This window comes from Lynx canadensis, chromosome A3 (assembly GCF_007474595.2).
Source record: "Lynx canadensis isolate LIC74 chromosome A3, mLynCan4.pri.v2, whole genome shotgun sequence".
In the NCBI taxonomy this organism is placed as follows: Eukaryota; Metazoa; Chordata; class Mammalia; order Carnivora; family Felidae; genus Lynx; species Lynx canadensis.
The window spans coordinates 120,114,297-120,135,476 of NC_044305.1; the positions used below are offsets into that span (position 1 = coordinate 120,114,297).

The following is a 21,180-nucleotide window of genomic DNA, read 5'->3' on the forward strand; positions in this document are numbered from 1 at the left end:
ATTAAGCCCCGGTGACATGGCCTAAGTGGTGCCATTTTGGGCCTGTGGTTTTCTTTTTAACACCTCCGAGAGCAAGCCCAACGTTGGTTGAAGCTCGCTGCAACTGGGAGGCCCCCTGTGGGCTGTGGGTGGGAAGCTATGGTAGCGCTTCCCTGGATCTAGCTATCTGTGTGACCTTAGGCAAGTCACTAAACTTCTCCCAAGATTTAGTTCTCTCATCCAGCCATCCCTCCCTTCCTAGTGTGGGGGCTATTGTAGGACTAATGAGAATATGGATGTGGTCTTTTTATCACCGAGAAGCTACGTGTGACAGCTGAGGGTTAGTAATTCAGATTTCACTGCACTTCCAGGCTACTCACAGATATTCTCAAACACTTGTTCTCACCTACATACACACACAGCCATAGAGACACGTCTGCATAAATACAACACAATATACACAGATGCTTCTTTTGGTCCCTCAGGCTCAAGCCTTCATGTCTCTTTCCTTTTCCTCTAGCTACTCCCAAACTGCACCCCCCCCCATATTGCCTAGCTGCAGCCTTTCTCGTTATTCTCAGTGCTCAGCCTTGATCATCCAGCAGCTTCCTAACCAACTGGTGTCCTTGTCTTCAGTCCCTCTCCTCCCCAACCCATCACACACAAGTTCTTCATATTAATGTATATAAAATCTCGCTTTCCTCACATTCCCTGATTCAAGAGTCAATTCCATCGACGTCCAATTCTGGGACATGGCATGCAGGACCCTTGTCCATTAGCTTCACTTTCCTTACCAAACCCCATTTCCCATGTTTCCACCTACTGATCTTCTCTTTTCCTTTCCTCCTTCACTCTTTGCCCGAACTCTCCACCTTCCCCCACCATTTTGAAACTCTTTTTACAACACGAGCCTGGACTTGAGTCCAATTCTGCTGGGAAAGTTGTGATCTCTTCCAGCCGAGCCTCCTCATTCTCAGCACAGGAGGGCACACAGACCAGCTCGAGTGGCAAGTTTCTAGCTGCGTGTATGTCTTGTGTTCTCCTTAGGGAAACTCTAAGCTCCAAAGGGCAGAGGCCAGGGGTTATGCTTCTTTTATATGTCCCCATGGTGTTTGTACAATGCCGAGGCCATGGATTTACAGCCACACGCATTTACAATTCACAAGAAATCCCCAAATGCTTATATACACACAGAGATACACATACGTGTCAATTGCTCTAGACATACCAGTGGGCAGCATAGACCAAATCCAGCTGGGAAACATTTGTGGAGGGCACTTGCACATATAACCCCATATTTTGATGCTCTAAGAGTTCATAATTAAAGAAAACTGAATGCTTCCCAGGAAATCCTGTGTAAAGGGAATCAGAAAGCCAGATTCTTAAGATAAAGTCTCCCCCGCTATGGGTTATATTATGGGGCTAGGGTCTAGTCACGGTGATGAAGAAATGGCCCAGGCTTTCCCATCTGAAGATGCTGCTCCCACACTGGGAATCCTGAGCTTTATGTTTACATCTTGCTAGCATCGTTTCCTCTTCTCCTTCCTTGTTAGGTGAGTAAAGTATGGTAGGCGGAGGTGGCTAAATGTCAGTTGTTAATGTTGGTATTTTCAGATTCTGTTTGCATCCCCCCAAAACCATTTACTTTAAAGAAATCAAATAGACAACTGTGTGGTGACAACATTAACATTTATTTGCAAAGGGCATCATGAAGACTCATTGGGAAACCATGACTAATAATCCTAAAGAACAATCTTGCTAAGAGTTCTTCTTCCTACAATCCCCCCCAACCCCTAGCCTCTTTCCCCTTCCTTAAAATAAAACTAATTTGATTCAATGAGTTTAAAATACAGAACACTGCCACAGGCACTAATTCTGCACTCCCATGTAAATAATTCAGCTGTTATGTACATATATTGCCAACTATGAACTACACTACACACACATGTGTGCAGGTGGGCACATAACACTCTCAGCCAGGTCATGAAGGTCCAAGTGGACACAGACACGTCACAATCTGTGCAATGCTGCGGCATTCGGGGATTTGCCGCTCTGCACTCCACGGGCCAGAATCGACATTCATGGAGGAAGAGCTCAGAAGGGGAAGGTGACCGCCCGAGGCCCCAAGGTCCTCTGAAGGAGAGAAAACCCGGTCAACCTGGCCAATGCTAAAGGAGAGCACAGAAAACTGCCTTCTGACTCCAACAGGCCACAGAGCCCTGCTCACAGTCCCCGCCTCCTCCCCACGTCCCCAGCTGGCCAGGCCCAATCTTCAGACCTAGGGTCACTCTAACCAGAAGATTTCTAGGGGATGAAGAGGCAGCACAGGGCCCTAAACCTCCTCAGACACCAGGAAGACACCTTGTTTCAGGAGGATGTGCCTTCCAGGGTCTGTGGGTTAGGGGAAGCAGGCATGACCTCTCTGATGAGTTGTCCTCCCTGTCTACCTTTAAGCTTAACGCTCAGCCTTACACACAGGTCTAGTCCTTTCCCACAGACCCCCATAGGCCAGCTGCCATTTTATGGTCACAGAGAAGGATTGGGAGAAATGCCCTCGCTTCTCGGTGACACTCTGTGCCCAGGACAGAAGGCCTGGGGACCACGTAATAGCAACTGGAAGCTATCGTGACCCAGGGGCCTGCCAGGGAAGCCCACAAGTCTGGTCTTTGAACTGTTTAACGGTACCCCAAGACTGCTGTGACTCTTAGGCAGACTGAAACACGTCCTATGGGACCCAGAACACCCAGGGCAAAGGGCAGCATGTATATGTCCCTCATACTTCTCAAGTACTGTAGATGGTCCCAGTCCCACCTTTTCACTGCTCATCCGTTTATACTTGTATAGGAGGCTGGACAGAAGACAGCCTCTGAGTGAGGGCTATTCTAATTCTTCTCACCTGTTTGGGCTATTTCTTCGGTGAGGAGGCATCTAGGAGTCAAGAAACCGCTCATCTCTGCTTTTCAGAGAGAGGAAAATGGGAACAGGCACAGGGCACTGGGGACCCCACTGCAAGGGAAACAAGGAGCCTCCAGCATCATATCGGTACTTTCTGCTGACCGGCTTCTTATCCACTTACATGACTCAACCAAATTAATAGAACTTCAAATCTCAAATACATTCATGCCTTGAGTGCTAACCAAACCTACCCCTTGGGCATGCAGCAAGAGTCCTCAGCGGCTCTGGGGAGCAGCTGGTTTGGATGGGCTTGCTGGCTTACAATCAGAACAGAGACAGGTGGCCAAAAGGGTCGGTCATGTGACAAAGGACTGCCAGACGCCAGAGGGCTTGGAAGGCAGTAAGCAGTGGTTCTAAGCCAAGGGTCTGAGCGCCCCCCACACTCTGCTTTGCCTCTCTCCTTGAGCCTGCGGGAAGAGTGTGTGTGTGTGTGTGTGTGTATGTGTGTGTGTGTGTGTGTGTGTAGGACGCTGCTGTGTTGACCAAGTAATTGTCTGAGTTAACAGTCACCTTACACTTTCTGACTCTGAGGCATGTTTGGCTAGAATCTAGGTTCTGCTTCATGTCAGCAGGCAATCCAATATTCCAGTGAGTGTAAGTTTTTAAACTGAAACTGAGAAGAGAGCACTCGAGAAATGGCTAGTTCTCCAAAAGAAGCACATCTCTGCTAAGCAGCCGTGATGTAAAGAAAGGCCTGCTTCAGACAGATACAGGGTTGAGTGTAGGAAGAATGAGAGCCTGTACCTTTTTCTTCACTCTATTCCCAGGGTGGGGGAGAGGGGGAGGCATCTGAGTGGGACTACCGATCTCTGGTTCTGGGGCTGGCTCTAGAAAGAGGCTCTGGGGTCGCGACGCCCAAGCCCCAGGACCGGGACCCCAAAGGGCAGTGCTCAGGGTGCAGCTGTCATGGGGTAGACCCTAAAGTCAAGTAGACACGAGAAAGAAACCAGGTTTCTCATCAAAGTCAAGGAGGGGATAAAGATGGAAAGATCCAGTAAGGGAAGACATGTTTGTGGCTCAAGATTGAGATTTTTCTCTCAAGTTTTTTCCAAAGGTTATTTGCCTTCACATTTTATTTTAAACTTTGTTTTCTAATAAAGAGACAGTAAGGTAAAGAGAAATCTAAGTTCATGCTTATAAATTTGGGTTGAGCATTAGCCAAGAGCCATAGAACCCAGCCGAAAGCTGTGGGGGTGGGGTGCGGGTGGGGCGCAGGAGCCAGGCTCCTTGGGCCTTGTAATCATGCAGGCTGTCTGGAAGCCACAGGCCCACAGCACAGGGGCACCGACCAAGGGTAGAAACTACGGGAACGAGAGTCAGATAGCCCCCTCCACCCAAACCGTTATTGCACATGTAATGGGAAAGTGCGTATGTTAAGGTTTTCCCAGTTTGGGAAAATACAGATTTGTCCTACTAATCAGGCTTTCATCGTGTGTCTGCACAGGGCTGTGTGCACGGGTGTGACCGGAGAGTGGCCCGAGAAGCTTGCCCTCCCCTTAGCAGAAACATCCTGCTTCTGACCCTTCCCCGCACTGCCTAAAATTGTACCCTCAAAAGGGTTTCCTTTGGGTCAAGAAATCTACTCACCCTCCCTCTTTTTAAAAAACAAATTCTCCAGGGAGGGATCATCTGACCATTCACACCTTACTGTGAGTTACATCGGCTCAGAAAAGTTAGGGGACGTTTGCCTGGAAGAGAAGAAAAGGACTATTTTGGACCATGGGGTTCTGCCGCTGGAGGGGGCCCAGGAGACTCTGGAGGCACAAAGGCCCCTGGATGGGTGGGGGAGGTGGGGGGGGCGGGGAGCACAGCGGCCTACCAGCTCTGCAGCAGCCCCTCCTCTGCACACGGATGGCACTCAGGGAAAATGGAAACCCAGAACCCAAAGGGGTCTCTACTGCCTCTCCCCAAGCCTCAAGCTCTGCCAGCTGGCAGTGATGATGTCCTGACTTCATCCATAGAGTGAAGAGATCATTCCAGTATTAGATGCTGGATCCTTCTTTCCTTGAACGAAATATCCACTAGGTTGACTCCTGACATCCTTGAGATGCAAAGTGCTACTCCCCATAACCCCCTCCCCCACCCCTTCCCCAGACCAGGCCGGGAGCTTCTCCCAAAGACAGTGATGTGGGCAGGCCTGCGGGCCCTTGCGGCTCCTCTCATGCCATGCAGAACCAGATCTTCTTGAACCAGATTCTCTCGTTCTGCCCTCCCGCAACCCAGAGGCTATAGAAACATGCTAGGATCCTCAGGAAGAAAGGCATCAGAGAGAGAAAGCTTCACTCAGAGAAACATCTGGAAGGGAGAGGGCCACAGGTGGACCCAAGAAGCTCCCTCTGAACGAAGGAAGTGAGAAGATGCCACAGAGGGCGTGACTGCGCCCACTTCCGGCCGCCCGCTCCTCTACAGGAGGCAGGCCGAGCCTGGGGAGGGGCAGCCCTCTCTGTGGCCAGCCTGCCGCCCTTCTTTTTCATCCTTTCCTGCCCCGTGTGGAAGGGCTCCTGTTGGAAGGACTCCTGTTGGAAGGGCTCGATATGAACTAATACTAGAAAGATTCACAAGGACACAACTGGCGGCGTGAGCAGGAGAGTGGAAGGGACACCCAGAGGCCGGAGGCCTCTGGGCTGAGGGGAGGGAATACTCTGGAAGAGCGCAGCCATCTTCCAGCCTAGTATGCCACCACTTTCCAGGAGGAGCTGGGAGCCTTGCCCCCGCTTCCTCTGGACTGCAGTCTGTGCCTTCCTCTGCCTGACCCTGGCTCTGTCTAGTTCCCTCCCGGGGGACTGGCGGCTCTGCTCCCGTCCCCATGAGAGCCCTTGCCATGCTACACCAAGGAGGAGCTTCTGGAGACTCCAGCCTCCCTCTGAAAAGACCCCCGTGGCGCCCGGCTCAAGGCTGACACAAAGGAGGAAACAAAGGCAGGTGGGATGCTTATTGGTCCCAGAGGGACAGGAGGCTGATCTCCCTCAGGGAAGACAAAGAGGAAGTGGGAGGGCCGGGAGGGCCGAGAGGGCCCCCCACCCGCCTCCGCCACTCCATTTTGCTTAGCTGGGGAGGTGCTTGCCAACCAAGGTGCATTTTCTCTGTGATCCCAGTTCAATTCCCATGTCCCAGGGGTGGGTTGTGAGGGCGAGCCCCTCCCTCAGACCCCACCTCTACGAGGAGCTCTGTCTTTTGGCATTCAGTATACGCACAGATCCGGAAACTTCATCTCGTAGACAGGGATGGAGTGGTTCTGAGGCTGGCCATAGGCTGCGGTGATGGTGCCTGACGGGCTCGGCGGGGGGCTAAGGCAGGGACACACGGAGGACAAAGGCATGAGAAGCGGGTTCTGGGTCCCAACCCACGCAGTCAAAAAGAGTAGCTGATTTGGGTTTTTCTTCGCACAGGGACCAGAGACTGTCACTCCATGGGTTCCTAGGTTTCAGGTTCTAGGATCTAGCTTGAAGTCTAGTTTTACTGAAGGCTTTTTTACAACGACATCATTGTTTTAGGAAGTACCAGCCCTGGACCCCTGGGGCCCCTGGCTCTTTGTGGGGTTCACTGAGCTGTCTCGATTTCCTTGTCCGGGAGAGCTGGCGGCTGACTGCAGCCCTGGAGACAGAGGCTGCAGACAGGGAGGCCTGGAGACAGGGGTGAGAGGGAGGACTTGGGAGCAGGGGGCCCTGCTCAGGGCTGCCACTTACCGGATGGTGATTTCAAAGATCTGATTGAGTTTGCTCTGCAGCAGTGATGCCTAGACACAAACAGAAGGAAGTGAGCTGGGGGTTCCCTCGTACCCGTGCTGGCTCTTGGGAGCCCACCCGTCCAGAGTCCCGTCTTAGGAAGGGAACTGGTGTGAGCTCATCGACAGCACTTATCTGCGGATCCTGGCCGCGGGTTCAGATCAGGGAGGGCCACCCAACAAAAGCACAGAGGCCAGGACCACCAGAAGGACCTCAGTAGGCAGTCCCTTAAGGGGCCGAGTTCCTCCGAGCGGGGCAGTAAGGCTTGGCGGGCATATTGTCAGGAGGCTCAGAGCTGGTTTCAGACTTTCCCCTAACTCCAAGGAGCAGCTGTGCACAGTTGGATTAGGGAGGATGCTGTCTCCGGTCCCTTCTGGCTCCAACTAAGCCCACGTGCACAGACAGTGAGGCTGTGTACGTGTTCAGGGATGGACCTCAGCTCTGAGCTCATGAAACCAGCAGCACCTGCCTCTGGAGATGGGCCATGAGGTTAGAATAACATAGGCCCAGAAAAATCTATATGTATCTACATAAACGATTATGTTATTATTATGTATTATGATATACTAGAAATATATGACACATTATATGTAACGGAAAAGAAAATAACATGTATTTTTACTGAGAGGAAAAATTACAATAAAGTAGAAGTTATTTGTGGATTCTGGATGCTTACAATTATGTTTCACTGTCACTAAGATGGCCACTGTGAGTAACAAATCCTGGCCTATAGTCAATTTCAAGAAAGGTCTGTGCTCTTCCCTTAAGTACAGACGTAGACATGAGTCCTTCTTTTTACTTATCTGGCATCTTCTCTTTCCAATCTCTTTTCCAGGGCCAGGCTGTTCCACTTCCCCTGCTGGGGTCCCCTGGTTGGAAGCGGAACCCTGTGTGGCAAATGTTGGCCATCTCTCTTAAGCCATGGCTCCTTTCCCCACCACTCCATGACGAGGTGAGCATAAAGGCACCAGCCTCACAGAGTTGTCATGAGAATGACATAAGCTAAAAAATGGAAGATGCTCGGGTGTGTGCCTAAGTGCTAGTTACCTACTTGCTATTATAAGTTTTACAGTCTGCTTGACACAGGAGCTCCTGACGTCAAGACTTCTTCCCTACATGGAGATTGTGAGGTTTAAAGGAGTGTATGGCTAATAGCCAAGCCTTTTGGTTTGGGGGGAAACAATGTAGTGCCAGGGCATTGTTGGGGGGACTGAATCTCTAATTTCTGGGTAACAAAAGTGCCAAGTCTCCTAGAAACTCAGTTCCATCCTGGGCCTAAGTCCAGTATCTGTTCTTTCCCCAAAGACTTACCCCTGTTGTGCCTCACTCACCCGGGCCCCACAGTGTGCCGCAATCTCCTCAAAGGGTGCCTTCTGGAACTTCTCCACCACTTGTCGCCGCCGTTCACGTTCCTGCTCCTCGACCGCCACACTGTCCACTGTGGTACAGAGAGCCGAGTCAGCCCCTAGGTCCTGCTCCGCCGCTGTGGGGGCAAGGGCTGGAGATGGGAAGATGGGAGGACCCCTCCAGGGGAGCACTGTCTGTGATTGTGGTTCAGGCTCTGCCTTCTGCTGGTGGGCAGGGTGATAGCGGGGCATGGAGGGAGGGTGCCATTATTTGGCCCACGAGGTCTAGATCTTTTCCTGATTCAGCCTGAGAGCTCAGCCACTTTCCTCACGAAAGAGTTTGAGAACTAGGTAAGTGGACCCTTAAGCTGGGCTTTTAAAGCCCTGAGTGGCATTACCACTTGGACTCTCAAAGGAAGTTCCTGGAACAAGAAGTACTCTGGTGCTAATTTGAAAGGGACATCAACAATGCAAAAGCCAGACAGGTCACAAGAGGCAATACAAAGTTAGGTCCCTATGGCCCAGCAGTCCGAGGCTGTCTAGTTCGAGGCTTCTACATATTCCTTTTAGTATCCAAAATGAGTCGGCAAAAATGAAGATGGTCAAGTACGTTCACACTCTATGCACATTCAGAAAGAATACCCTCAAAGACAACAAAAATTAAAACCGTTTGGCATTTGAGAGCAATTTATTATCAGTTCTGGGAAAAATTCTCTTATTTGGAATACTGCATTGCCCAATAATCCAGATAAATGAGGTACTACATTTTAAGATCTATTGCCAATAAATATCAATTGATTTGCTTTTAGTATCTTTCATTGGTCCGCCCGTTCTTCTGTAACACAACCCACCAAAAAATAGTCAAAAGTGTTTATACAAAATTGTTTTTTCCCTAACTGGCTGCAACCCTCAGTTGATTACTTTTTTTTTTTAAGTTTATTTATTTTGAGAGAGAGCGAGCGAGCAAGCAAGGGAGGGGCAGAGAGAGAGGGAGAGAGAATCCCAAGCGGGCTCTGAGCTGTTAGCGCAAAGCCCTGTGGCAGGACTGAGTCTTACAAACCACAAGATCGCGGCCTGAGCCGAAACCAAGAGTGGGACGCTTAACTGACTGGGCCACCCAGGCGCCCCTCCACTGATTACTTTTACAGGCAGCGAGCTGTCAGTAGAGAAAGGGTGGCTTGACACGGATATGCTGGGCAGCACTACCGATCCCCATCCGGAAAGCAGAATTGATAATTGCAGCTTTGTAGTTGTTGGGAGTTTAGGGGAAGCCGCCGGCCTCCCTGTACCTCTGGGCTGAATCCTGCATCAGGCTGCCCACACCCACGCCTCCCCCCAGGACCCAGCCCCGGCATCCCCTCCAACTTACCGATGGCCTTCTTTAGCGTCTCATAGGTGATCTCCTCGGCAGGCACTCGCTGAGGGAGAAGGAACAGAAGCGTTCAGAAAAGGGGGATGGAGGTATGGGAGGCAGCCTTGGCTTCCTCAGTTATCTGGCAGCCCCTTTGCTTCTCAAAAGACCGTCCCGATGGGGGGAAACGCCCCCAGGACACCACCTTCTCACCAGGGTCCCCGAAGCTCCCCACGCAGGCAGGCGCAGAGCTCCCCACTGAAGGACAGAGCTGCAGTGAGACGGAGGGGGAAGGTCCCTTCCTCCTCAGAGTGCTGAGAATCACCTAAAAGAACTCGCCGCCCTCACCCCTAGCTGGTCGCATTAAGCCCCGTGGGAAGAAAACACTGCCAAACTCAAAAAAATCTGAGAACGTAACAGAAAATGTTGGCAGCGAGAGGAAGCAGTTGGCAAATATCTCAAATGTAAATTTCAAGAACTGGATAACACTTTTGAAGGCTTAGGATATAAAATTATCTTCCGAGGTGATTTGAGTATTTACTAAAGGTAAGACATGCTGGGGCTGGTCCAAGGACCCGGGTCCCAGGATCTCAGTCCTCAAAGAGCCTATTAAAGGAGGAGGCAAATAATGAACCCAAAGAAGGATTACCCCATGGATCGTCGCCTCAGGCCAGAGGCTGAAAGTCATGAGACGTTTGTACTAAGTCCCAGGTAGTCCCCGGTACACTCTGAGCTGCTCGAGGCGGGCCCCACGATTCACTCATCTCCCATCACTTAAACATAACATTAAGTGGAAGAAAGAGACACAGAAGAGAATGACTTCACTGACACAGAGGTCAGGAAGTCACCTGAGACAGGCTAGTGGCTCCCTTTGCGAAGGGGGTCTCTTGGGCAATGACAATGTTCTATTCCCTGATCTGGGTGTGATTGCACGGATACATTCCTTGTGTGAAAATTCACTGAGCTACTGTATTTTTCTGATTTGTTTAGTGTTTAATGGAGGCTGGAAAAGCCAGAGATGTACGTATTGGGATACAGTCATTTAGGAAATATTCAGCGAACGCTGAGTCTGTGCAGGACTCTTGGCTGGTCCCTCAGTAGAAATGGCACAATCTGTTAGCTCAGGAATTATGAGCCTGAGACAGCTGTGCCATCGGTCACTCTCAGGAGTCATCCTCCCTGCACATCCATCCACGCAGCCACTCAGCACTGACCAACGTGTGAGGTGCTAGGGAACTGGGTGGCGGCAACAGAGAAAAGGAAGGTCACTGGTTAAGGGCAGGTAGAGAGAGGCTTATGGAGAAAACAGGACACAAGCTGGGCACGGAGGAGTGGGTGGCTCATGAGAACAAAGGTGCGGAGGAAGGGACTCACACAGGGGATTACAGCAAAGACCGGCAGCTGAAGGGGACCACGTGGGGGAGACCGAGCAGACCAGCCCCAGGGGCACGGTGGCTTCTGCCACAGAGGAGAGGGAAGTAACATGATCCAGTAGGACCAGTCCAGACTATAAATGGCTCTGAATGCCAGGTACTGGGTTTGGGGCTTGACTAAACCTGCATTTATTGATCAACTGCTATGAACTTGGCATAGAAGGCTACAGGGAGCCAGCACAGGATTCAGGTGGGGCATGGTGCGCTGAAGGTGGAAAGGAGGGTAGCCTGGCAGAAGGTCATGGGGTGGAGACCCCCACACCCCTTCTTCAGCTACCAAGTCACCCCTGACCTAGGTGGACTCTCCAGGAGGGAAAGGGACCCATTCTGGTGGCCCAGACGACATTAGAGAGTAGGAAGCTCTGCACATATGCCAGCATTTCTCCTTCCACCTCGCTTTACTCCTCGATTCCCGAGGCTCTCTTAACTTTCGGGAAGGGAGAACCACAACTCTGGAGGAAACAGCAGCCAGCTCATGCTGTGGTCCTGACACATTTGAGGCTCCCTGTCCTGCAGAGCCAGAAGGCCTTGGAGGACACTTGGTTCAGCCTCATTCCCCTCTTCCAATTAGTGTGAGTCAGAGCCTCCTTCCTTCCATAGGAAAGTTCCAGACGAGTGCCCCAATGAGAGAAGAGTTGAGAAAGCAGCTGAGGGCATAGTGGAAGGCTCGGTCCGGGCCCCAGTGACGTCTCCTTGCTCCAGTGCATCTGAGGAAAGGCTCAGGGTTGACATTGTCCTCCGTGGCTACACCAGGCCCAAGGGGCAGAAGGCATACCACCCCCCCAACCCAAACTGCCCTGGCCTACCCCACCCCCAATGAACATCCTCCTCACTTCTCACTGAAGCTTCCCCATGTCTCCGTCAATTCCCTTAATGGCCCGAGACACCATTAAACACAAGTGTATTTTGTCTTACAGCTTCACCTCCCTCATGACCCCTTTCTCTCCCCCTCTGCCCCTCTCCTATTTTCGTCTCTTCTGCAGAAGTTGGGTATTTTCATTGTGATTCCTTCCTCTTGCTGACTCATGGGCACATCTGCTTTATCTTCTCAGGTAGAGGAAGTAAGGGCAGGGGAGATGCCACAAGTTATTTCGAACAGAAGTTAGATATTCACAGCCCCCAAGAGATGGTGGAGGAGACATCTTGAAGCTGCAACTTGGTCTTTAAAAAAGCACCTCTATTGATCGATCTGGAAGAAACACCGTGAAAACTATTCTCACCCCCATCTCTCCTATTAGGCCTTCCAATATCCAACATGGTGCATGTCTGCCTCCATTGGAAACGGGGAATAACTACCAGAAAGCCTTTCAAGAGTGATTTGTGTGACATTGTCATGGGAGTGTGCGACCGGGGGTGGGGGGCGCACATGTAATTTTTCCAGATGGAAAGGTCTATGACATATATGATGAGTCAGTAAGAAAATGGGATATTTGAGAAATGTGCTTTCCCTGCAACTTTAAATGGGTTATGCAGTTAAGGAAGCCTGGAACATGGAGCATCTGATTGCATAGGAAGCAAGAGCAGGTCCCCTCCCCTTGGGATGCAGGACAATATATCAAGAAGAGGACACTCACCTCCTCCTTCTCTGGGCTGTTCCTAGATTCCACCTCCACCTGCAGGGAAATGGTTTCTCCAATGCTCTTCCTCTTGGATAAGCGATCCTCATCTGGGAAAGGGAAGCCCAGACGCTAGAGTTCCCAGGGCTCAGAGTGAGCCAGGATCACACCTCTAGCACCATCTCCCCCGCCCCCACCTTTGCCTGGCCCACAGTCCTCTGAGGGCTCAGTATACACCAAGGCGACAGCTGGTTTAGCGAAGGCTGCCGGCCTCCTCTGCTCATCGTAGGGTGGTGGGTTTAGTTCTTCGTGGCTAAGATTTTGAAATCATCAATGAGCACAAAGAAGCTGCCCATGACCAGAGAGCACATGTCACCTGGAGTAAGTGTCATCCACTCACAGCTCAAGTAGCTAGCTGTCACTGGTGAAGCACTGGCTAAAGTGCATTTGCCTTTATTGTTTCATGCACGTCTCACACCAACCCTCTAAGGCAGGTGTGGTTAATCCCAATTTTATAGTCAAGGAACCCGAAACCCAGAGGTGCCAGGAGACTTGTCTAAGATTTTTCAGGAAGTGAGCTGCAGAGAACTGGGTCTCTGATTCTATACCACAGCCCATGTGGGCACTTTCCGGCTCAATGGGGCCTCTCTCAGCCACAGGCCAGCCTATCTCATGGGCCACGTTCCCCAGGGATCCTGCCCTGAGGAGAAGAGGCTGGGGAATCCAGAGGATCTCACTGTGTCTTTCAGCTCTTGGGTGACACGCAAGGTGCCGGGGAGGCGACCTACGGACACACAAGTCCCTCACTCTCAGGACCCTTCCTGGTGGGGAAGAGGCAGAGGCAGGCTTGGAAGTCCTCGCACGGGGCTCCTACCTGTCAGCTGAGGGATGTAGGGCAGGCAAAGCCTGTCTGAATTGTAGCCGCTGCCCCCCAGGACTTCACTGATCTTGCTCTGGCGGAAGAGGAGCTCAATCACTACTCCATCAAGATTTTGAGACAACCTGGGAGCCAAAAAAGGAAAGAGGCAACCAGAGTGATTTCCTAATGACTCTCCTTGTTACACAAGGAACATCCATCATACAAAATGACAGGGAAGCAGAAGGAAAAGAAAACCACCCATAGTCCCACCCTTCAGAGACAACATCATTACATGTTGTGCAGAATCCCTCAGCCACGTGCTTGTATGCACACACACACACACACACACACACACAGACACCATCCCACCCCCTAAGTTCCTGTTCTGTGATCGATTTTATCCACTGATTACACAGCACCTGTTTCCCATTAACTTTTCTTCCAAAACATTGCGGTGGAAAGGCCACGGTCCATAAAGCTATATTAATAATATCATAAACCCCTATTGTTGGACATTTTGTTTTTTCCTAGTATTTTCCTTGAGTTCCTCTGAGGCTCAAGTGACACTGGCCCACAGACTTCAGTCCCAGAATGCCACCTGGATCGATCCAGTGTCTTGTAGGAACGGCTCCTCCAAGATGCACGTCCCATGGGCTTGGGCGAGGCTCCCAGAGGGCATGTCACATACTCTATCGCACAACGCACCGACATGGCTCGAGGCATGGATTACGGCCACGTGAGGAAGGCCACACTTGACCCAGGACTTCTGGGCCACAGGCAGGGTCCACTTTCAGCCCTTGAGCCCATAAAGGCCTCAGCTCCTGGCTTCAGACCCCTTATCCTCTACTCAGCTACCTTGGGTGTCCTTGATCATGTCCCAAGTATGCTCCTCACCTAGGCCTCTCCACAAACACGTCCTCAGGGAGCATGTACGGAGCCTCTTTCTTCCTGGTCTCTATCACCTGGAGTTGGGAGGAAATCACATGAGAGCTGGGTTTGCCAGGGAGGGGGAGCTCTGCATAGGCAAATGACGGCGCTCTCCCTCCAAGCAGTTGCTTCCTCCAGCAAACTCCCTGGCGGAGCCCTTTACCGATAGGCTCCTGAGGGATAAACTCAGATCCACAGGGGTCCTCAGGGCAGGCAGACTGCTCAGGCTATCCCCAATGACACATGACACATATGCATTAAGTGTCCCGCAAATGCAGGTGCTTAGCCCCCCAAGGGACTGCGGTTTCTGGCTCCTGTGCCCTACTTCCGTTTTCTATGTGAACAGGAAAAGGGAGGATAAGTCATACCATCCCCCCCCAACCCAGGTGCACTGCAAAAACATCCTGAGGGACAGTCACAGGAGGAGTTTCCCTCAGTACCCTTTGCAAATTTTTGACGGTAAAGGTGGAAGTTACCAAGATGCAAGCAGGGGGAGGATAGCAGGTGCACAAGTCTGTGCAGGAGGCGAGGAAGCCACGATGCTGCTATTTTAATGAAGAGGATGTCAGGGCATTGCCTTTCCTGAACCCCCTCATTGGCCCATGCTGGGCGGCACAGTGACACAGCACCCTCCCCCATCCCCCCAGCACCCCCAAGCCAGCTGAGACTGGAGGTTTCCCATTTTCTTTCATTTTGCTAGTGTATTTTAAAGTTAATCGTAGACACTATCCCATTCCACCTGTAAATACTACAGTGGTTTTTATTATTGTGGTTTGCTTTCCTTATTTTTTTTTTTTTAAGTTTATTTTGAAAGAGAAAGCAAGGTAGGGGCAGAGAGAGAGGGGAGAGAGAGAATCCCAAGCAGGCTCCGCACCGTCAGCACAAAGCCCGATGTGGGGCTCGATCTCACAAACTGTGAGATCATGACCTGAGCTGAAATCAAGAGTTCAACGCTTAAACAGCTGAGCCACCCAGGCATCCCTGTTGGTTTGTTTTTAAATTTTTATTTTATTTTATTTTTTAGAGAGAGAGCCCATGAGTAGGGGAGGGAAAGAAAGGGATGGGGGGGGTGGGGAGAAAATCCCAAGCAGGTGCCACACTCAGTGTGGAGCCCGATGTGGGGCTCAAACTCACAACCCTGGGATCATGACCTTAGCTGAAATCAAGTCGGGTGCTGAACTGAGCCACACAGGCACCTCTTGTTGTTGTTGTTGTTGTTAAGTAGGCTCCAATGCAGGGTTTAAACTCACGATCCTGAGATCAAGACCTGGGCTGTGATCAAGAGTCGGATGCTCAACTGACTGAGCCACCCAGGTGCCCCAATACTTCAGTGTGTTTTAAAATGTCTTTTGGGGACAAATGAGGACATGTGATTATAGATTGGGTATTAGATAGCACCAAGGCATTACCGATAACTTAATCAGGTATGTTAATAGCATGGCAATGATGTTGGGAGGCGTCCATATTTTCTTGAGGCACAATGCTGATATATGTAGGGGTGAAAGGACATGATAGCTGAGATTTGCTTTAAAATAAGAAAAAGAAAACAAGATAGATGAAGCAAACACGGGAAAACCTTCATAACTCTTTAATCTGCATGGTTCTACTCACACTGCTTTTGTGATATTTGAAAACTTTCAGAATAAAACTTTTCTAAAAAGTAGTTTCAGGGGCATCTGGGTAGCTCAGTCGGTTAAGTGACCAACTTCAGCTCAGGTCGTGATCTCACAGTCTGTGAGTTCGAGCCCCACGTCAGGCTCTGTGCTGACAGCTCAGAGCCTGGAGCCTGCTTCACATTTTGTGTCTCCCTGGCTCTCTGCCCCTTCCCCGCTCATGCCTTGTCTCTCTCCATCTCTCAAAAATGAAGAATTGTTAAAAAAATTTTTTTAAGTAGTTCTAGTCCCAAATCACATGAGAGGCATGTGTACCTATGTCTCTGGGAGTGAGGGCAGCACAGAGGGACGGGAAGTCAAGGTGGGCAGATAGCAGCAGGTGAGGAAGGGGTATAGGTTCTTGCCTGTGGCCAACCCCACCATGCTATGTCATGTTACCCAGGAGGAAATGCTACTTCTAGTAACTCCTCACTGTCCCTAGTTCTTCCGTCAACCCTTCCTCAATGCCTGGACTGAGCACAGGGCTTATACAATTGAGGAAAAGTTATTCTGGGGAAACCCAGGGTTGAGGGGCTCCTGAGCTGTCGGGGTCACAAGGACACCAACCTCATGGATGTGCTGGCAGAAGGCAGGTACTGTTGTGAGCTGGCTGATGAGGTTCAGGTAGGCTGCACCCAGCGCGTAGAGGGCACAGCGGTTGTATACAGGCAGGTTCTCTTCATTGACCTGGGCCACATCCTGTGGCAACACAGAGGGGCCCTGGAGTTTCTTAACTGACAAATTATACCGGTGCCCCCCTTCCCCCAACCTCCCCCAACCTTCTTTACAGATGGCCCATTTCTCTAGACTAAGCCTTTTCCAGCATTTGCCCCATAACTTGCTGGGAGACAGAAGTCATCCTCATTACAGCTGAAGTGACTCATCCCTAGAACGATCCACGAGCTGGAGGCTCATAAGTACTTGAGTAGAGGGGTATTGACTTCATTCTCCACTTTGCAGTTCCAGCTTTGGTGACCTTGACTGTCCAAACCTTCATCATTAATCCTACCTCTAGGATGCTGTGTCCTTCAATATAGACCTTGAATGATTCTTGGGGGACCGGACTGGATTGCTAAACTGGGTCCATATGTTAAGTTGAAAAAGAAGCAACAGTTACTAGGGATTGGGACACAAAGGAATCTCAGATTCTAGGCTGAACACCATCATAGCAGCTGGGTTGGCCTTACAGGATTCAAGGCAGCACTGGTGGCCACCACTCAACTCCCAGATTTGCCATAATTCGTGCTCCTAGGGTGGGATACGATGCCCACCTAGCTGCAGGACCTCGGAGACCCTGGTCTTTTGAGGTCTGGGACCCACCCCAGATCCCAGCATCGTTGACAGTATACTTCCACCCAGAAAGACTCTGCAAGTCTGGAGCCCTCTGTGGTGAAGCATGGCTCTCTTAAGAGTCGTGATGGAGCCTTGTTGAGTCTCCAAGTCCCAGGGCTTGGGGGTAGAACTAGGAACATGTATTTTTAATAAATGCTATGGTAATTCTGAGGCACAGCCAGGCTTGGGGATCAGACGATCTTTAGACAAAGTTTGTTTTGGGATCACGCGGAGCTTATATGAGCGCCCTCTTGATAGTCCTTGGGGTCTCATTCGGACCTTGCGAGACTCAAAACACTAGGGGCTAAAGGGTGTTTTTGAAAGACCCCATTCCCTGGGTCTCCTTTAGCCTGAGCCATGACTGAAGCACTCTTTGGTGGTTTCCCGAACAGAACCACGGCTTGTGGTCTCTGGAGGAAGGGCCAACCAAGGGTGCCGTATTCCCGGGCTTGGGGATCGCTGTTGAGCCACTTCTACTTGGTGCTGTCATGAGTGCTTGGCCCAAACCGGTCCCCTGCCCTGATCCCAACCCCTATGCGCTGCCCACACCAGGTCCCACCTGAACAGCCAGCACCAGGCGGATGAGGTCCACCACCACCTCCTCATTGGCCAGCTCAATGCTGATGAGGGCCAGCAAGCCGTAGAGCGCCTCGTAGTGCTTCTGTATGTTCGTCTCCTCCTTACAGCTCAGGTAGATGTGTCTGTAGAGCTGCTGGGAGTGCTGGGTGGGGGGAAGGGTAGGAGCAAGGGCACAGTGGGTGGGTGGAGAAAGGAGGGGCAAGGAGATCGGGGAGGAGGACTAATCTGCAGGCGGTGCCACAGCTGGGTGCCCCTCCCACCTCCACCCTCCGGGAAAGGATGCCTTCTCTCTCTCTCTCTCTCTCTTTTAAGTTTTATTTATCTAAGTAAATCTCTCCGCCCAACGTGGAGCTCGAACTCATGACCCCAAGATCAAGAGTCATTCTTCCAACTGAGCCAGCCAGGCACCCCAGGGAGAGCACGGCTTTAGAGCAGACCCCAGTGGAAGCCACTGTGCAGGAGGACACGTCTAAGGAAGGGTGAGTGCAGTGAAACCAGCAATAGAAGCTGCTGCCCAAATCCAGCTGTGTGCAGAGGTCCACAGCCCAGCCCGGGACTGGCTCACCAGCAGTGCTCCTCACTCCGGCCTCAGTGTTGAGCGTGACCCTGCGGGCTTGATCCCCCGAGGGGTCAACTGGTCATCCCCACTAAGCAAACTCAAAGAGGGAGAGAGCCGGCCTGGGGACAGGGGTCAGCACTGACTTGGGGTTTGGGAGGTGGGAGTCCACAGAGCCTGGCCCACCTGGGATTCCTTGGGCCTTACGGTCACACTTGCTAACCTTCTTCATGAAGACGGTGTCCTGTCGGGAGCACTTGTCCACTTTCAGCTTCAGGACAGAGATGTCGCTAAGGGTACTGGGAGGGGACACAAGCGGCTACTATGGGCATTGTCCTCTCACCTGGGTGTGACACTTATTGGGAGCCTTCTGCCCCATCACACACCAACTGGAGGGGAGACCCCCAAGTTCACCTGATGGTAGAGAACTTGTGGCGGTTGCCATGACGATCAATGAAACTGATGAGAATCTCCAGAACGAAGAGACGGATCTCTGCGTCCTCCATGAGGGCGGTGGACAGAAGGCGGTCGAGGAAGTTGCTGGGCAAGGCTGACATCATGTTGTTGCACTGGAAACCTGTGGACACCTGCAAGGGAGCCCAGCACGGCTGCGCTCAGCAACGCTGGCCCTTTCCATGCAGTGAGGAGATGGGGAGCAGCCAGCAGAAGTGGGGTTTAAAGCACCCAACCTCTCTAGCCATCTCTCAGCCCAGCTCCCCTTGGCCTCCACCCTAGGCCCTGAATGCCTGTGGCAACTTTTCTGAACATGCCAACAACCACCTAGACAAGTTTTAAATTGTTAAAAGCAAGCAAGGGCTAAGCACTTGTGGGGGGGGGGGCGGGGAACAGGGAGCCTCTGAACCTAATGTTCCAGCCGTCAGGGCTCAGCTGATGAACACCCGCCAGGAACACAGCGTTGCATTAAGAGCAAGGACAGTCGCAAAGACATGGCGAGACAGTGGAAGAACTTACAGCTGGGCTGAGGAACCAGAACCCACACAAGGGCAACAGCCATTCCATTCCATCTTTTCTATGTGGCCATACTGGGGGTCTTCTGATGAAAGCCAGGGGGCATCAGTGGACACATCACACACATGATGTTGTCAAAGCATTCAAAAGCCGCAAAATGTATTTACTGTTCAGTCCATATTGGAAAATGATGCCTTTGATGACTCAGCAGGCCCTTGAGGATTTAGCAGAGCCTGGTGGCGTCAACAGTAAACATCCACTGAAGGGGGGTGTGTGTGAGTGCAAACCGTCACCTTGATAAGGTGCTGGGTACAATGAGGATAATGAGAGTAAAGTCAGCAGGAATGGCAGGAGCACACAGACCGAGGAGGTAACCAGATGTGGGCGGTGTCGGCATGAAAAGCCTTTATAAAAACCTAGTGAAATGAACAGCATGGGCTAGGGAGAGGGAAGGCAAGGCATGAATGAGAGTAATTGGGCTGTGCAGATTGGCGTGGCTGGAACAGAAACTGGGGCTAGGGATGAGATGACGAGTCAAGGGAGGGAAAGGTGACTGGGGATTTTTCTTTTTTTTTTTTAATTTTTTTTTTTAGTGTTTATTTATTTTTGAGAGACAGAGAGACAGAGCAGGAGCAGGAGAGGGGCAGAGAGAGAGGAAGACACAGAATCCAAAGCAGGCTCAGCACAGAGCCTGACGCATGGCTTGAATTCACGAGCTGTGAGATCATGACCTGGGCGGAGGTCAGATGCTTAACCGACTGAGCCACCCAGGCGCCCCGGCGACTGGGGATTTTCTGCCTTTAGTCTGAGAAGTTTGAAACCTAGAGGCACATCAGTTGTAAGCCGAGACCTACTATTTGAAAAGGAGCAACATGTGGGGAACAGTATTTCTAGAAAATTCTTGTGGTTGTGTATTTATGATTGGTGAGGACAGATGGAGATAAGGGCAATGATGAGAATAATCTAGTTGTGAGATGTCCAGCGCTTAGGCAGGACTGTGCATGAGAACACCTGGGGGGCCTGTTACAAATACAGATTCCAGGACCCCACTCAGACTGAGGGCTCAAAGTTTCTAGGGAAGCTCTATATATTTTAACAAGTTGGTCACGGAGATGGCATTTGAGAACAATGAATCTGGACTCCGGTGATGGCTGCAAGGATGTAGAGAAGAGGAATGTAAAACACTTATAAAAGGAAAGATAGTGGCTGGGAGACTGGAATGGGCACAAGTGCTGAGGGGGAAATAGGTGGAAGGGACCTAGGCAGGTATTTGGAAGGGAAGAAAAAAGGCAGGAACCAATAGATTCTAACCCAGTACAGAGACAATGTTTGAGTGACAAGGCGATCCGTAGTTGATAAGGAACCTTTGTGAAAATCTGGAACACATGCCCTGCCTGCCTTGGATGACCCAGGTCTGTGGATGCCCAGACTGCTAGTGAGTTTAACACAGGCTGGATTTCAGCCCCCTATTCACCCTTTTGATTGGGCACATTTGTGCAGTGTGCAACCTGCACAGCTGTATGTGGTAGCCTTCTCTTGGTCCCTTGGGAAGGAGCTGCCTCCTGTAGAGGCTTAGTAGGAACGGGGACAGGAGAGGCTCACCTGAAGGAGGGATTTCAGCAGCATAATCTGGGTCAGCCGGTTCCTGTTCTCTCTGTAGACCAGACACAAATACTCACCAGAATGGTGATGTGGGCAGAGACCCCACACTTGCCTGCCCAGTTCCCCTTGTGATTAGATTCTCCATGAGGCTTATCTTGTTGAGTTACTCAGGACAGTTGACTTGCAGAGCCAGGAAGCAGACCAGAGAATTAATGGCTTGCCCCAAAGGTGGGAGGCAGTTAGTGGTGGGGCAGCCTGAGGAACTGTTGTGGGGTCCAAGGATCCCACTAAGGGCTGCTGAGGGATTTGAGAGTAGAAGGAGAGAAGTGAGGGCATAACCAGGAAAGTCAAAGTGGAGA

The 21,180-nt window shown here is 51.1% G+C and overlaps 1 protein-coding gene across 3 annotated transcripts in view; it reads right to left on the minus strand.

The window, feature by feature from the left end:
- Positions 1 to 1,649: 1,649 nt before the first annotated feature.
- Positions 1,650 to 21,180, minus strand: part of EFR3B (EFR3 homolog B) — an 82,154-nt gene continuing 62,623 nt past the window's right edge. For all 3 annotated transcript variants that reach the window (XM_030311516.1, XM_030311518.1, XM_030311517.1), the window contains exons 12-23: positions 20,822 to 20,873; positions 18,665 to 18,837; positions 18,474 to 18,549; positions 17,675 to 17,836; positions 16,351 to 16,482; positions 14,099 to 14,166; positions 13,220 to 13,347; positions 12,364 to 12,455; positions 9,375 to 9,423; positions 7,991 to 8,097; positions 6,621 to 6,670; positions 1,650 to 6,221 (exon numbers count right to left, since the gene is read on the minus strand). In XM_030311516.1, the coding sequence (XP_030167376.1) occupies positions 6,116 to 6,221; positions 6,621 to 6,670; positions 7,991 to 8,097; positions 9,375 to 9,423; positions 12,364 to 12,455; positions 13,220 to 13,347; positions 14,099 to 14,166; positions 16,351 to 16,482; positions 17,675 to 17,836; positions 18,474 to 18,549; positions 18,665 to 18,837; positions 20,822 to 20,873 (1,195 nt within the window). In that variant the 3' untranslated portion in view covers positions 1,650 to 6,115. The remainder of the gene's footprint in view (positions 6,222 to 6,620; positions 6,671 to 7,990; positions 8,098 to 9,374; positions 9,424 to 12,363; positions 12,456 to 13,219; positions 13,348 to 14,098; positions 14,167 to 16,350; positions 16,483 to 17,674; positions 17,837 to 18,473; positions 18,550 to 18,664; positions 18,838 to 20,821; positions 20,874 to 21,180) is intronic.